The following is a 17,926-nucleotide window of genomic DNA, read 5'->3' as shown; positions in this document are numbered from 1 at the left end:
CAAATGAAGACTAAGACTCAGTCTGGGAAAACTCATCATTCCCACTGAAGGTTAAGAAAAGTCCTTTTCATTACTCCATGTCTGAAAACTCCATGTCCAAACTCAAAGTCTGCCAAACCTCAGTCTTCTTGGGCATGAAAGTGCACCCCCCACTTTCCAAACTGGGGGGTGTGTGTATTAGTGTTTGCATGCACTTGTATATGCTTTATCTCAGGTGCTTGGATGCAGGAAGTGGTTTCCTGGGGCTACACGCTTGAGTTTTGTTCTCATTCCCCTCCTTGGCTCCGCACTTCTGACCTTGCTTTGTCACCACACAGGTAGCACAAGAGAGGTCCATTAGATCAGGGTGTCATTGCCCAACTCACTGTGGCAGAATGGTTTTAGGAGGCTTTACTCTGAACTGTTCAGATTCCAGGCACAAAGGGGAATCTGCCCCATCTTGCATCTTAAAGCTTGGAATGTCTTTATTTAGGCTTAGAAGTTCTGTATGAAATCTGCAGGCACAAAGGATGCGTACCTACATATCCCCATCTTTTCATCGCATCAGCATTTTCTAAACTTTGCTGTGTACCTTCTACATCTTCAATTTGTGGCCCTGTCATTTGGCCTTTCCTCTGCACCTCAGGTATTCACAAGATGCTAATCCAGTACCAGTGATACATTGCTCTAAATTGCCTCAGGTTAATGTGGTATGCCAACCTGTTAAGAATGTTAGCAGACTGTCCATAGGCCCTGCCAGACCTTTTTCCCAAGGACCAATATGCCATCCTTCTTATTGGTCTCTGACTATAATAGCATGGCTGTTGAAGCCCAGGTTGTAAGGGACAGGCATCTCTGAGTCTGTGATTCTTACCATACTCAGGGCTAGGAAATCCACTTCCCACAAAGTCTATCATTGGACATAGAATGCACACAAGGAGCTTCTACCCCAGGAGCTTCTCCATGGGATGGATGCTCAGCTTTCAGCAATTGGGTGATCTTGCAGCTATAATAGCATTTTTTTGAATAATTTCATGCTCCTGTTGGCTTTTTATGTTTGGCTTGCTTCATTTTCTCTTTGAAACTGCCAAGCTGCCTGGCCACAAAGTAGTAATACTGGCACTGGTCTGTGGAAGGGATGTGATAAAACATATTCACCATGCTACAATGCATGTTTTATTTGTCATAACAATTGTTACTGTCAGCCATGTGATCATTCTTACCTTCACTGATAAATATAAAGGTCTTTGTGTGAATTGACAATGTAATGGTGGCTGTACTAATCTAACTCGCAGGGTCCTCCACACACACTGATTGCAGATATTCTGGTGCTGCCCTACGTGGGCTGCTAATAGAGGAAACTGTGAGTGAATTCTAATACCCAGCCTTGGAATTCACATGTAAATATTTTTGACATCATAAATGGTCCTGCCATCTGCAACTCAGAAGTTGCACACTAAGCAGGGTTGTGGGACATTTAAGGATTTACTAAGTACCTGGTGTGTTCCTGGGTTGTAATTAGTTAAAACATATATTTATTTATAGTGATTCTACAGATTATATTTCTTATTGTGTGTGTCTGAAGGTATTTGTATCAATTCTGTTTTAGGCCCTTCAGTTTTTGCACACTCTTATCTCTCAGCTGACCATTGATATTTTCTTCATTGACTGGGAAAGACCCAAAAACAGAACCTTAAAATCAGAAGGTGAGATTATACTTTTATGTGTATTTCTAAGTCAAAAACAGAATTGAAAGGCTTGGAGTGGTCAAACATAGACTTGAGTGTTTGAACCTGTAAACCAGGTGTTGCAGGAAAAGTCCATATGGGTTCCATTAGGATATTGTGGCAAGCACATTCTAAAGAGTCTTGAATAACAGCCCAGCTCCAGCTGCAGCTGCTGACATTATAGAAGGGCTTCATATAGTTCAGTATATGTAATGCTTGAGAAGGTTTTCAGAGACTGCAGGCATACTAGAAAATACATGGGAATGATGGTTAAAAACTGTGGACATTCTACAGGTTTGATTGGAGACTGGTGACATTCTGCTGAATGAGGGACTAGAAGCATGTTACATGAGGCTAGTAGAGATCACTGCTTTAATGTTAGTCCCATTTGCTTTGCACTGGTTTGCTTTAAACCATAAATCCTTTACAATTCAATGCGCTCACTCCCACTACTACTGGAGTCCAGGGGCTGCCCAATAAGTACTGGAAGGCTGCAGACTGGACACCAAGGGGTGCATTTGCTAAACCCGGAGCATGTAAAATCTGGTGCAATTCTGCATGGAAACCAATCAACTTCTAGGTTTTATTTTCAAAGCTTAACTGATCAAGCTGAAGTTTGGAGATGATTGGCTGCCGTGCTCGGCTGCACCAGATTCTGAGTGCATAAGTTTTAATAAATCTTTGCCCAAGAGTCTGCTGTTTCTAATGTACAGGAATACCCCACAACCCCACAGGCTTCCTCCCAGGCAGTTGCAGTATTGATGACCATTTTCTGAAGCCCTTCCTCTTCTTCAGTTGTGTTTCTTACCTTCTCGCCAACATCCTTATGTACAGTGCAGGACCAGCAGCCACAGCTGTTCCTACATGGTATGTAATGATGTAGAGGAACTGCCAGCATTCTGGGGCAGGATTGAAGAAGTCCAAAGTGTCGGATGCTACAGGACTTCAGAGTAAAGTAATTATTCCTCTTTATTAGATCCTCATAGACCGAACAAGCATTATATTTTGCATATACAGGGTGGGGACACACAGGTTTATTTTAAGTTTTAAGATTATGGGCACACCAAAACAGTGGCACCTAATGCAATGGCATTTACCTCCAGGTGTCCGTACATTGCTTTGGATCTCCTTCAGAGCTCAAGGGGACTCCAGAATCCTGGGTCATGCTGGTATGGTTAGTAAGGCTGCCCTTTTGGGGCAAGGTTTCAAATCATGGAAGCTGGTCTCAGATTTCACTGCAGAAGAGGTTTCACCTGGAGGTGCCTTCTCTTTGACATGTCACTTTACAGTGTTTTATGCTGGGTTCACACTACCCTTTAATAGGAAAGATGTCTGTACTTACCTATTCTGAATTCACTCTGGTCTGGTCTCTCCAGCAGCAGCTTTAGTGTAGAAGAGAGCAGCGACAGCGGCTGCAGAGCCTGGCCGATGACATCACCCATAGTAAGCCTATGGGACAGCTGATGTTGGCTGTGCCTCCTCTACACTGAAGCCAGCACTAGGACCCAATCATGTGACCGGACTGGAGCGACTTCAGAATAGGTATATATAGGCATCTTTACTTTTTACAGAGTATAGGAATAGGCTTAGAATGGGGGAGGAGCAGGTTTAAGCTTAGTTATGTTTTTTGACTGGAATTACATTTTAAGGCCCCATTCACACTTTCTAATGGGGTCATTAGTGAACAGATGCAGGAGACCCAGCAGGGGTTTCCGACAATTAGCAGTGGCAGAAGCCCCATTGAAAGCATTGGGAGGCTGACAGCTAAACGCAGCTGCTCCCATATCATTGATTTATGAAGCGATTTACTTATGAATGATCAGCCTTGGATGCAGACAGTCTATAACTGCAATTTATTCATTGTCATATTTTTTTTTTAAGGTGGTGTGAAGAGTGGTCCTGCACCTGTCAGTATCTGGAGATCTTACTTCATTGCAAATGAATGGAATGAAATCCAGACAGTGCGCAAGATCAACCCCCTCTTTCAAGTTTTCATTGTACTCTTCTTTCTAAAGGTTGATATGTTTTGTTCGATTTTTTTTTTCCTTCAACTTCTGACAGCACAATTGTTGATGACTAAAGTATTTCAGTCAAAATCAGACCACAATATAAAGTTCTCACCCAGGGGTTAAGGCAACATTCTCTCCCCAAAGGTCAATAGCATGGTAATTCTGCAGCATTGAGATTCTTCACTGTAGTCCCCTGAGAGACAGAAGAAGATGTTGGCATCCTTTTTCAGCTAAAATAAGCTGTTTTGGGTGGCTTTCATTAACCTATCAGCTGTTGTATTGATGACTAATATATTTTAGCTTTTAAATTAAAACATTTTAAAGAATTAGCATTTTTTCTGCTGATTTGTAATTGCAAGTTTTTGAAACACATTGAATTTCATGAGGTTTTGGTGTGCTTTCTAAAAGCGCACCAAAAGTCCTGCATGCCCTTTCAGAAAATTCCTTAAAACAGAGGGAAATAACAGAATGGGGAATGTGCACGAAAACCATGGGTACACTGCGCTACAGCCAAATCACAGCAGATCAGCCTGAAGCCACCCTAACTGACTTCTCTGTTATTGTGCTGTTTTATTATGAGAGATTAGTGCTGACGTTTTTTATAATGGTTATATGTTTCTCAGATTGTTGGTTTTGAAAACCTGGCATTACGGGATTCATCTTCAAGTCTCTCCAGAGATCCACAAGATTACAGAGCCCCATGGAGTTGTATTCTGCGTTATGGTGTGACTTCTGCATTGTGGCTTGGCTTTGGCTGTTTACAGGTATTGGTGAAGATAGGAAAGGCTTTTTACCATAATTTTTTACAAAATTCACATTTAAACACTATTTTTTTTTTCTTTTTTGCTGCATGTTTTCAGATTCTGTTTTTTTCTGGAATTTATGAAAGATTTGTGGAAGACAAGATCCGACAGTTTGTTGATTTATGTTCAATGAGTAATGTAAGTAATCCTGATAATGCCTTGTTTTAAAATGTGTAAAGGTATCTGTAAACCTTGTTGCAGAATGTGGCCAGTTTTGACTGGATTGGAGAGCGATCATTAAATCTGTGAGTACCAGCAGACACCACATTGATCTTGCTTGCAGGTATAATCAAGGGCCATGTTATATCTTTTTAGCAGATCACTATTGTTTTTCTCCTGGATGAGGCCAGGGCTGGGGCGTCTACATGCAGGAAGCATGTCCATTCAGGCTATATTAATATTGTAGTTTGGCTTACCATGGTTTAATTGTACCTGTAGGTTTTATACTGTCACAGTGCTGCTTCAGGGCAGCAGAAAGAGAAATTTATGAATCAAGCTGCAATTAAGTTTGTCTTACTGATCCAGTTTGTAATTGCTTTACTGCAGGCAATTATGTTATAGAAGAAACCATATTGAGTTTGAACTCCAGACATATATAAAACGCACAATTAATGCAACTCTGTAATCAATAATACATTATTCAATTTCTTTTTTTTAATGCAAGCAGTGCAAGTACCCACATTTTACCTGTTATCAGTCTCTTTTAATCCTTGTACATTGTGCTTGAGTGTGAGAGTAAAAAAGCAGTATAAGGAGCCAATTTATTTATCTATTACAGGCAATTATATAGCACAGACAACTTGTGCAGCACTTTACATTTGCTATAGTCACATCAGTCCCTGTCCTCAAAGAAGCTTACAGTCTAAGGTTATCAAATCAGTTCATGTGCTTGCTGACAAGAAGCATGCTGATAGGAGGAGAAAACAGAGTAAGTGCCGGTTCACATATATGTGGATTGGATGCGGCTTGAACCGCATCCCCTCCACATGACATGTGAAATAATATTGTTTCCTATGGTGCCTATTCACATTTGTCCAGTGCATTGGCAGTGCGGATTGCAAAGGAATCCTGTATGATTTTTGAACAGTGTGATCTGGTTCAGGTGCAGATTACAGGTTATTGACTTCTATGGGAACCGTTTATAAACCGCACGTCATCAGCTGTGAACAGGATAAAATCCTGACCTGAACCTGATGTAAACCTGACCTGAATAACTACTGTGCCAGTTAGCTGTGAAACCTGAGTTTCAATCCGCACTGCACATGTGTGAACCCACACTGATAGATGAGCTCATCATTGTGCTGCCTCTTTTGCTGTCCAGTCACAGACTGGGGCAGGTCCAGGCTGACCTAGGCTAAGAGGAAGTGGGTTGATTGATACTGGTAATCAGGCTAAGGACATGTAGTAGCAGGAAAAAAAAAGTACTGTGTGGGAAATCTCTGGACTGAAGGTGAATGTTGGAGCAAAATCCTTTTTTTTTTTAATGTTTTATGTGTTAATTCGTTATTCCTTTCATCTAATTGTTTTTGGCTGGAATTCTGCTTTCAACAAATTCTTTGAAATGCTCCCATACCGTTTACTTCTATTACATTAATAACTTTTGCTTCTTAACGTTTTTTTCACTGGCAGATTTCAGTGTTCATTTTGTCCCACAAACGCTATGGTTACTATGTTCATGGCCGCTCAGTCCATGGGCATTCTGACACCAACATGGAGGAGATGAACATGAATCTAAAGAGGGAAGCAGTAAGTGAATGAAGACATCTTTTGTTGATTTTGTACAAAAATACAATTATTATTTCTAAGGGCTAGACGGCAAATCCAACCAGAAAAGAGTTCTTTTGTTGCTATATATCCAGGCCTTCAGAAAACAAATATACAAGCCTGATTTCTCATTTATGGGCAACTGCCATTCCCGTTAGAAACCTAAATGATAGACAGTTGCCCATAAATGGGAAATCAGGCTTGTATATTTGTGACACACCTTCTGCGAGAGATTCTCCGTAGTATAGAATAAATAGATAATGGGGTATGCTAGATGCTCGAGAATGACTGACTGACTTCTTTAGTATGTACTTCAGCTACATCCCACAGTTTGGCTGACTTCTTTAGTATGTTCTTCAGCCCCATCCCACAGTTTCAATTTGCTGCAGGAAAATCTCTCCAATGCAATCTTAGAGAGAAAAAAAACAATGTACAATTCATCATACAGATACAGTTTTTGGTTAGAGTTGGCCTTGATTTGTAACAAATTGACATTGTCCTTTTTTAACTTTGATTGTAAATATATTATGAATATTTAATTGATAGATTTTTAAATATGTAATTCAGCCAAACTAGCCTTCAATCCACAGTAATATTTCTTTATACCATTGTGAGCAGAATATTGGATTGTCCACCAAAGTAACTGAAACATTTATATATTATACAGTATATAGAGTACTGTATATTGTACTAGATAGAGTGGGGAAAGGTTATACCCCTTCTCATGGCTGTCTGTATCTCTCTGGTAAGATATACCCCTCTCTATTTGTACTGGTGATCATAGTCACTGAGACAGAAAGTAAGTAGAAATCCTAAGTTTCACAGTTGTCATAAAGCAAGGTGAGAAGTAATCTTCCAAAGTGGATAAATATTCTGTTGACAACTGTCCAATATGGGAATTCTGCTCACATTAAGGAAATATCCACTGACCTCCTGTTGCATCTCCACAGTAAGAAATGATGGGATTTTTCACCAGCAGGACACAGACAAAAACAACAAAAAAAATATGGTAGGGTTTCAACCCTACTTATTCTGTTTTGCCTATACATACACATACATTAGCAAGTTTAAAGCAGGCCATACATTAAGAAATTTTCTTTCCTGCAACCACTAAATGTGTTGATGGGGGAATCCCTCCGTGGAGCTTTTGTATTCTGACAGCGGCAGCTATAGTCACCAGTAGTGATCGAACGAAAAGAAAACAGACAGGCTAGTTGTACTGAAGTCGATTGAGGTATAGACTTCAGTACAACTAGCTTGCCCATAATGGATCGAAATTCAGCCAGTCCCTGCTGAACTGGCTGAATTTCCATCCATCTATTTATTTATTTATTTATCGAGTTTATATAGCGCCAAAGGGTTTGCTCAGCGCTGTACAATAGAGGGGGGACAATACATGAAACAGAACAGTAACATCAAACAGTACACAAGGGGTAAGAGGGCCCTACTCTTTCGAGCTTACAATCTAGGAGGGAGGGGGTAGAGGCACAGGAGGAAACGGCTGTGGGGGATGGAGTGGTAGGAGGAGGGAAGGGCAGCGGCTGTTAGGTGAGGGTGGGGTAGGCTTCCCTGAAGAGGTGGGTTTTCAGGGAGCGCCTGAAGGTGAGGAGGGAAGGTGACAGTCTGATGGATTGGGGTAGTGAGTTCCAGAGGATGGGGGAGGACCTGGAGAAGTCTTGCAGTCGTGCGTGGGAGGAGGAGACCAGGGAGCAAGATAGAAGGAGGTCCTGTGAAGAGCGAAGGGTACGGGTAGGGTGGTACCTGGGAATCAGGTCGGTGAGCTAGTTAGGGGCAGTGTTGTGAATGGCCTTATAGGTCAGGGTGAGCAATTTGAATTTAATGCGTTGGGCAATGGGGAGCCAGTGGAGGGAGAGGCAGAGGGGGGTGGCAGAGGTGGAGCGGCCGGTGAGGTGGATGAGTCTGGCCGCTGAGTTCAGGATGGTCTGAAGCGGGGAGGAGAGCCTGCACTGGGGTAGGCCGGTGAGGAGGGAGTTGCAGTAGTCCAGGCGTGAGATAATCAGGGAGTGTACTAGTAGTTTAGTGGTGTCTGGGGTAAGGAAGGAGCGTATCTTGGAGATGTTCCAGAGGTGGAGCCTGCATGTGTTTGTGAGAGATTTGATATGAGGTTGAAAGGAAAGGTTTGAGTCCAGAATGACGCCAAGGACCTTGGCTTGCTGGGCGGGATTGATGGTGGTGTTGTTGGTAGTGATGGAAAGGATGGGGGGGGCGCGGGCTGGGGGGAAGATGAGAAGCTCGGTTTTGGAGAGGTTGAGTTTGAGGAAATGGAGCGACATCCAGTCAGAGATGTCGTTTAGGAGGTGAGTGATGCGGGCGGAGAATGTGGGGGTGAGGTGAGGGGTGGATAGGTAGATTTGAGTATCATCAGCATAGAGGTGGTAATTGAAGCCGTGGGAGTGTATGAGTTTGCCAAGGGAGGAGGTGTAGATGGAGAAGAGAAGGGGTCCAAGGACAGAGCCCTGGGGGACCCCAACAGAGAGGGGGAGTGAGGAGGAGGTGGCACCGTTGTAGGAAACGCTGAAGGAGCGTTGGGATAGATAGGACGAGAACCAGGAGAGAGCGGTGTCTCTGATGCCAAGGGAGAGTAGTTTATTAAGGAGGAGGGGGTGGTCGACTGTGTCAAAGGCCGCGGAGAGGTCTAGGAGGAGGAGGACAGAGTAGTCGCCTTTGGCTTTGGCGGTTAGTAGATCGTTGGTGATTTTGAGGAGGGCAGTTTCGGTGGAGTGTAGGGGACGGAAGCCGGACTGTAGTGGGTCAAGGAGGTTGCTGTCAGTCAGGTGGGCGCTTAGGCGATCGAAGACCAAGCGCTCAAGGAGCTTGGAAGTGAGTGGCAGCAGGGAAATTGGTCTGAGGTTGTTGAGGTCAGTGGGGTCCAGGGAGGGCTTTTTGAGTATGGGGGTGATGTGCGCATGTTTTAGGGGGAGGGGAAGACGCCAGTAGAGAGGGAGAGATTAAAGATGTGGGTAAGGGAGCGGATGAGGGAAGAAGGGAAGAGGGGGGTGACCGGAGGAGTTGAGAGGGGATAGGGTGGGGACAGGGGGCAGGTAGTGAGGCGGGCTTCTGAGAAGACTCTGCTGACTTCCTCAGTGGTAGTAGGGCTGAAGGAGTGCAGTGATGGGGGGGTTACGGTAGGCAGGGCCTTGGGTGTGGTGGGGGGCAGTGCCGTGCCAGCTTATCTATGACCAGCTTAAGTTGTTACTATCCAAAGCAATAGCTAGGTGTACAATTTAAAAAACATCAGTTTGTACTAAAAGGTTAAAAGCACAGCAGAGGTTAAAAGCATAGTCCCAAGTACAAAATAGCAATAATAGGTACCTAAATATGCGTTGTAATTTCTGAGTGAAGAGAGGAGAACAGGCCAAGGGACACTAGTTCTCAGCCAGCAGTACATATACCCCAGAGAGTGCTTCAGATAGGTTCAGGGGTAAATCTGCCTCTTGTCATTGTAAGCAGCTCCTACATTATATACAAATGACTCAGGAATTCAGTTCCCAGTGTTGGCAGCAGCTGCTCAAGGAACAGTTGAAGGTAAAACATTAAGAGTAGTTGTCTCTTCTAGAAGACAGTCTGAAGTATTAGAAGCTTTATAAGCATAATGATTTTTGTGTTTCCTAACCTTATCTGTATATATTGGTATAAATGTGAATTTCAGTGCTGGCTCCTTATTTTTAGGAGAACATGTGTAGTCAGAGAGGGCTACAACCAAACTCCGATATTCAGACTTTTCAGATCTCTATATCTGGCAGACTCCGAACCCAGTTTGACCGGATACACAGCAACTTAACAAAGGTAAAAATGATCCAAGTTATCAGTGTTTTGCAAATGTCCCAATACGGTGTACACAGAGCCTAAAAGATACTCTGTATTATTTTCAGAATCATGGACCTTCGCGCTTTCTTCAGAATTCGCCAACTGCATCTGAACAGAGCACAAAGGCTTATCACACCATGAATAAATTCCTCAGTGCCTTCATTGACCATGTATGTATCCTGTCTGGATGATTATTTTTGAAACCAGTTTTCCAACTTTATGTGCTACGAGTGTACTGTATGTGTTCATTATGCATGTCAGGGCAGTTTATATGTACTGTCACTTTAAAGCCCAGTTCACATCTATGGGGCTCTCCATGCCACATGAGCACTGCAGCCCATTTATTTGAATGGGGTTCTGTGCCCGCATTTCCTGCAGGGAAAAGGTCCCTGCACCTTTTTTAAAATGCGGCTGCATGGAAATCACATGGTGCTTTTGCACCATGCAACTTCCATGTGCAAGAAACCGCACCGCGTTTTTCAGTGTGTGGGGGTACCCTTAAGAGCTATTGGTACCCTTACGTGTTTTCTATACAGCACTGTGTTTTTTGCACGGCTGCAGGAATGCATGCAATTTACACTCACTCCCACACCCACAAATATGTGAGTGTAGCCTCAATGTTAAAGGTGTAACTAAAGAGCACATTGTTCTAGTGCAAACTTTAAATGAAACTCCAATAAAAACATTGCTACAATTTACTATAGAAATATCAATGTTATATTCCATGGCATATCGATAAGTAACAAAACTTTAACTTTTTCGTTTAACCCGGATTCCCTTATATTTCACCCAGAATTCACCTGTCACATTAAACTCTTGAAGTGCAATTTTTAAAATCAAGTCTATGTAAACTGTAGTATCTAGTAAACACCAGAGATCCCTGAATAGAAGTGCACCCTTGTCCTCATGTACCAAAAACCCTGCTCATCTACCTTTCCTGACTCTGGCCATGCTTTCAGTAGCTTGTGTCAAGATATATCCAATGGTTTTCCCCATTGGATATATCTTGACACAAGCTACCGAAAGCATGGCCAGAGTCAGGAAAGGTAGAATAGCAGGGTTTTTTGTACATGAGGACAAAAACACTTCAGATCTCTAAAGGACTCTATGCTACAGTCCCTCCATCACTGTATATGGAAGACAATTGGTAGCACCTACATTCCATTTTCATTAATACTTTTTAATGGAAATTATGTACTTTTAATTCATTGGCATAAAGTGTTGGAACATTTTTTAACAAGCGTGTCACATGCATATTTGACCATTGGAAGAGTATTTCAAGTCCCATTATTTGCTGTTCCTCTACCATTGTACACGAGGACAAAGTAAATAGAAAACATCAATTCTAATCAAATTTCCATAATCAATCCAAGAACAAGTACAAGGGAGCATGGCTTAAGACTTGCAGGAGAAAAATCAAAGGGAAACCTTATAAAGTGTTATATTACTGAAAGAGTAGTGAATAGAGTTCCAGCAGAGGTAATTAACTAATCCAACAGTAAGTGAATTTTAACATGCTTGACATGTCCACTTCAGACAAAAAGCTAAAATATCAGACCTGATGGACCATTTTGTCTTTTTCTGCTGTCAGTCTTCTATGTTTTTCTAGAGGCATTCAGGAAATGCAACACAAGCCAAACCAATCCAAGCCATGTATATAGAGTTAGTACTGGAAGTGTGCCAAAGCCAAGCTAGGGCCACCTGTGACAGGAAAACACACTTGACGATGCAGCTAAAACCATCCAGCAAGCGGCATCAGAACTGTTTTCCCATAATACAGCTGCTCAGGGACAGTTTTCTTGATCACATGCATGAGCAGCCGAAGGAGCTTTACCCTGGAATTTGGTTCCATGACACAAATGACAAATAATGGAATTGGAAAAAGGAAGTTAAAAAAATCTTTACCCATTGCTGTAAATTGAGACGATAGCTAATAAATAAAAAGGAGGGAATAGTTATACATTTTCACTCTAAACAAATGTGTTTAGAAGCTACTGTAGTTACCCTACTGTGCATGTTATGATGGAACCTGTAGAATGTTCATTTGCTCTTGTTGCAGTCCTTCAAAGACATGGATTACTTTGTGAAAGACAAACTGCTTTTGGAGCGAGTGCTCAGCATGGAGTTCATGGAGCCAATGGACAGAAGTATCTTCTATAATGGTATTGTATCTTTCATTTACACAACTCTTATTTAACATCCCTTAGGAAACAGATTTGTCCATGTTTTCAACAATTCATCACACTAGAATAGTGCAAAGTAATAGGATGGGTGATGCTTTTCTCCTTTTCCTTTACCCCATAGGGGTGTTCGCCTCATCCTCCTTTTGCAGCTATGAATAATTTTTTTTGACTTTAATGATATAGTGTTTTGATAACCACTTTCTGCATTTAAGTCAGTCATAGATGGATCCAATCTCAGCCAGTTCAGCAGGGATTAGCCAAGATTTGATATGTCTATGGGCAAGATGGCTATACTGATGTCGATCCATTGATCAGCTTCAGTACACCCAAGTTGTTGGACTTTTTGCATGCGATTACTGCCGGCGGCTATAGACTCCCAACCAGCAGAACACTATAGCGCTGTGGGAGGAATTCCCCCATCAACACTGACTCTGTTGATGGGAGAATTGAGCAATTTTCTTTCCGGCAACCCATGGTTGCAGGAAAGAAAGCTGCATCATTTATAGCTTGCATAGACAAAGCCTATGTAGTACTGTACCCTCTCACCCCCAGAGGACTTGATTCATACTAGCTGTGAGTCTATGCCATGTATGAGCTTGATAGTTTGCTTTGCCCACTGTCATACTCAAACACTGCTCTCAGCAGCTGCAGCCAATATGCTTCCTTCTCTAACTGAACTTTGTAACACAATTGCTGGAAACATCCTGATTCAAACAAATAATCTCTATTTTTATGGATCCAGAAAGCCAAGTGTTCTCTTTTGGATCTATTAAAGAATGGGAATATGGAACACACAGGTCATATCTATTTTAAATAAAACAATTATCATACTTTAATATTCAATTTTGATTTCCCTTCCTGCAGTCAAAAAAAGTCATTGAGCCATTTTAAGTACAGGCAGAGTTTCTCTTAAACAGCATAAAACTGTTTCCATGTTTGTATATACGTTTTCTTTCTCTAACTGAAAAAGAATGTTTTCTATCTCCACAGATGAAAATCATTCCTTCAGTGATGTTCTCTTCTACGGTCATGAATCAACACTAATCATCTTTGATACTCTGTTTTTCTGCATTGTTGATATCATGTCACAAAACTTTGTTCTGGCTGCAGTCATCACATACCTGCAGCAAGAGGTAAGTCATTCTATGTCGGTATGCAATTTATTATATTGTATTTTCACATATAGAGTAAGCACAACCTGCCATTGTCAGACTGCACAGCCTATGTATTGTATATCTGTGTAATTCCACTAACAAAAATTCTCTTCTAAGCACTGCTTGTCTTTAAATTGACCACAAAACAAAATCCAAATGGAATTTCAGAAAAACTGTTTCTTGTGATTTTAATAGTCATGAACAGTCATGTTGAAGAATTTACAAAAAATTCACCAAATGGTCAAAAGTTTGTGGAGGCCTGAACATTTCACCAATATGAGATTTTTTTAATCTCATCCCAAAATAATGGACATTGATATGGAGCTGTCACCCCTTTTGTGGCTATAACACTATCGCAGCCTTCACTTTTCTGGGAAGGCTTTCCATGAGATTTTGCAGTGCACCTGTGGGAATTTGTGCTCACTCAGCACTTATATGTTTGTACGAGAAGATCTGGCTCACAATCAGCCTTACAATTCATCCCAAAGGTGTTTGGTAGAGTTAAGGTCAAGGCTGAGTGCAGGCCACTTGCATTTATTTCACAACAAACTCATCAAACCATGTCTTTATAGAGCTGTCTTTGTGTACAGGGGTACAGTCAGGATGGAGCAGAAAGGGACCTTTATCAAACTGTTGCCACAAGGTTGAAATTATCTGAAATGTATTTTCATGTTGTAATTTTAACAGTAACCTCACTGGGAACACCTGAATGCAATAATTTTGAAAGGGTGGCAACATATTTTTGGCCATTTAGGTAGGTGGCACACACTACACCTTTAGTATAGTCAGGTTTCCACAAACCTTTGACAATATAGTGTAGGTTCTCTGTGTTTGTGGGTCTTGTGCTCAACATGTCATGGCCACAAATACAGGATGATGAAACTTGAATCCCAGCCTGGGAACAGGAAACAAATTATCTCTAGTACCTGATTTAGGAGAGCTAATTTGCAGATTAGTCACCTTCCTAAATTCAAAAACTGGGATGCATATCTTCACAGGTCATATTTATAGAAAAATAGAACTCTTTTATTTGAAACTACTTTGCTTTCCTATTGACCATGAGAATGTTTTTGTTCGTTAGTGTTTCCGTCACATCCGTGGGGCTGCAGGACAGAAGAACCTGGCGTCCAAAACTCTAATAGATGAAAGATTTCTGATATGAGAATGCAGTTGTGTACGATCTGGTGATGTGTTTTGACCATTTTGTAAATGTTACATTTTGTACTGTAGGATATATATTTTTCTATAGTTTTAAATTTGTTCAGTATTTACTTAAAGCTAAATTCAGCAAAATAATGTTTACATGTAAACTACTACATAATATAACCACAGTGCTCTTTTCAGAGAAACCGCCTCCTTTTCTATATAGATTTAAAAAAAAAAAACATTGTAAGACCCCTTTGCCTCTAAATAAGAGATATTGTATGTAATCCTTTCCTCAATATGTTAAGAATTTTAGTGGTGGAGGTGGACACAGACACATCATGGCTCCCAACGGCACTTCGTGACCTCAAAGGCACACTTCTGCTTTTATCATTCAAGGAAGTTTGACAGTGTCTCCTGATAGCCCACCTAACAATTCAATCATTGCTGCCTACCTGCTCCATTGCTGTATTCTAAGGGGGTTTCTGGAGAAAATGGAATTAACTCCTTTTTCAAGTCTGTGCAGTTAGTTGAAAGACCTCAACATGGTCATGTTGGGATGCGCCGACATCATCCGCTTAAATAAACTCCAATATCAAAGCTTACGCAGAATGGACTTTCTGTAGCTGGGAGCTGACAAGGGAGCATGGACTAGTGAGTATGCCTTGCTGTGGGAATGAGCTATCCAAAGACAATGCCACTTTGCTATGAATGTGAAAAATGACAGTGTTGTTTATTTACTAAAGCTGGAGAATGCAAAATCAGGCACACATCTACATAGAAACCAATTAGCTTCCAGGTTTTATTACCAAAGCCTAATTAAACAAGTTGAGGTTCGAAGCTGATTGGTTTCTATGCAGAAGTGAGCCTGATTTTGCACTCCTTTAGTAAATAAACCCCAGTGTCTCTATAATGCAAGATGAACAAAGACACCAAATTGTTCTGGATGTCTGGTGTAGCAGATCACACCAGACTTGTACTGACAGCTGTCCCAGTTTCAGAAATTTACACAGAATTACTACAATCACATTTACAGATCTAAATAGTTCTGACATTAATATAGTTTTTTTTTGTTCTGGAGTTTGTTTTTAAGGAGAAACACTTTACCTTTCAGTATTCTGAAACTTTAATATCAGAACAAATAAGATTTTTAAAGAATTACTTTGAAAAAGTAGATAATGTCTTCATTCTGAGCTTTAATTAAAGTAAATCAGTTACACACCTGGACAATGAAGATTGTATACTGTATATAATTTAAAAAAATGCACAGGTAAAAGTTACTATCAGTGGAAACCACAGGTAGATAAGAAATCTTTATTTTTCTGTAACAGTTCAGCCCCTTCATTCTGAGCCTTTTTATTGGTCAAGTAAGACTATCTGTCACATTAAAGTACTCATAAGAAGGAGTTGAAGTGGGAATCAGGTCAAATTTGATCAATAACAGCAAAAAAGTAAAAAATATAACCTATAACTGCAACTTCCTATAGTTCTAGATTTGTTGTTTGTTTTAATAGGCAGTTTTCACTCAAGGTAACCTGTACTCAGAGCTTTTTTTCTGCTGGAACTTAGTGGAACTTAGCTACACCACCTCTGGCTCAGGCCCCCTGCTCACCACTATCACTTGTAAACACAAAAGTCTGGCTTCTGTGTTTACATGTGAGAGCTTGTCTCCCAACGGCTCCCACAGATCTGATCTTGTGAGTGGCTCCCACTGAGTGCAGGATGGGGACAAGAGAGATGTTGATACCCAGGGTGAAGTGCGGATGCCGACACTCCCACTAGAAGTTTTTCCTGCAAGCGAGAGAGGCAGAGCCACCTATAGTGTGCGGGGAGGTTCTAGACCCTTCTGGGTGCTTCAGCTTAATACAGCAACAAAAGTAAAACACGTGGAAGATGGAGGAGCTTTTAAGGAGCAGGGCAGTGGAGGGGGGGGGGGTTGCATGCAGAGGTCAGAGCTCAAGAGGGGTGAAAGTGAGATGTGGGTGGGGGATGCTGAGGTAAGCAGCTGTAAAAGACGACTGAACTCTGTGTGTAGCACATCACTGAACTCTGCACTCTGTATACAGCACACCCCTGAACTCTGCATGTAGTGCACCCTTGAACTCTCCACTCTCCGTGTAACCCTCCTTCCCCCCAAACTCTGCACTCTGTACGTAATGCACTCCTGGTATTTATTTAATGGCCCTTAAAGACCCTCCTACTGTTAATGAAATATGACCACACTCATTATTTAATGTGGTTTGGAGGGTGTGTGTAGGAGAGGGGGGTTTTGGAGGTCGTGGTTGAGTTCTTGTACCTATTTTCTAGGAAAAAAAATACCTGCCTTTACTTATAATTTTTGCAACTTATGTTCAACTTGATTTGCTCAAGGGTGTGACCAGCTTACTTTAATGTAGACCCCCCCCCCGCACACACATACCCACTATGAAGGCAGAATAATCTTTGACAGCCTTCTTTTGGCAGCATGCTCCCCTTTTTCAGACATGCAGGCTTTTTATTGAGTTTCTCAAGCAGACATCTTGTGCCTTTGCAGTTTATTCAAAGAAAGTGCCCAATTAAGGAGAGAGCCCAAGGAGCTCATCAGTAGAGTGGGGAGGCTCAGTTCTGGAGGGGGAGCGTTGCCTAGGAGAAAGTCACTCAGATTAATGTACTATGAGTTTTATATGAATTCTTCTACATGGATTCCCACTGTTTCTGGATTGGACAACAGGCTCTTGTCACTTGGCCTCTCTCTAGTGCATTTAGAAGGTGCTTAAACCCGGGAACATATAACCTGAAATTTCTTATGATCTGATTCAGATCCACTTTTGTTCCCTATTTTCTGTTCATTTTTTTAAAAGACCCCGAGAAAATACAAATTAGTAAGTGCTACTTTAGCCTTTTATCATATTATTTTAGTACTTTAAATGTTTGTATTTGTAAGTATTTTTGTGTTTTTGTTTTTTTTAACTTATTTTTTATTGAAAGATTTTACAATAAAAAAAGGACAAAAACAAAATGGTGTACTTGGCTTTTTTTTTCATTTAGACAAAGTTTACAGGAACCTAGCAGAGACTGGGGATTGTTTATTGGTACACTATATTCAATTACAGTCTTGTATTACCTGCAGCAAACAAAATAATTATTGTATACTTGGCCAAATGTTCTGTAAGAGCCCTGGTGCGCAACTGATGGTCTTCAGGGCTCCTGCAAACAGTAGCCTGTGTTTTCCTTACTTAGGTACTTGCTCAAACCAGTGAAGTTGGTTTATTTCTTTCACACATGCTTGGTTTTAGTTGTTTTGCCCATCCCTTTATGTTTTTATAAAGGATATTGTTGAATGAAATTTCAGATGTG

The 17,926-nt window shown here is 41.3% G+C and overlaps 1 protein-coding gene across 3 annotated transcripts in view; it reads left to right on the top strand.

Annotated features, from left to right (window-relative positions):
• The window catches only part of TMEM67 (transmembrane protein 67), a 58,595-nt gene extending 41,007 nt beyond the window's left edge, over positions 1–17,588 (top strand). For all 3 annotated transcript variants that reach the window (XM_089666913.1, XM_089666906.1, XM_089666920.1), the window contains 10 exons: positions 1,589–1,685; positions 3,588–3,721; positions 4,339–4,479; positions 4,576–4,656; positions 6,148–6,264; positions 9,973–10,089; positions 10,176–10,280; positions 12,170–12,272; positions 13,284–13,426; positions 14,529–17,588. In XM_089666913.1, the coding sequence (XP_089523039.1) occupies positions 1,589–1,685; positions 3,588–3,721; positions 4,339–4,479; positions 4,576–4,656; positions 6,148–6,264; positions 9,973–10,089; positions 10,176–10,280; positions 12,170–12,272; positions 13,284–13,426; positions 14,529–14,609 (1,119 nt within the window). In that variant the 3' untranslated portion in view covers positions 14,610–17,588. The remainder of the gene's footprint in view (positions 1–1,588; positions 1,686–3,587; positions 3,722–4,338; positions 4,480–4,575; positions 4,657–6,147; positions 6,265–9,972; positions 10,090–10,175; positions 10,281–12,169; positions 12,273–13,283; positions 13,427–14,528) is intronic.
• The last annotated feature ends 338 nt before the right edge of the window (positions 17,589–17,926 follow it).

Source organism: Staurois parvus, unplaced genomic scaffold (assembly GCF_062004578.1).
Source record: "Staurois parvus isolate SC_StPar_1 unplaced genomic scaffold, SC_StPar_1.0 ptg000052l, whole genome shotgun sequence".
Classification (NCBI taxonomy): Eukaryota; Metazoa; Chordata; class Amphibia; order Anura; family Ranidae; genus Staurois; species Staurois parvus.
The sequence above is the reverse complement of the archived record's forward strand: the minus strand, read 5'-3'. Positions and strand labels throughout refer to the sequence as shown.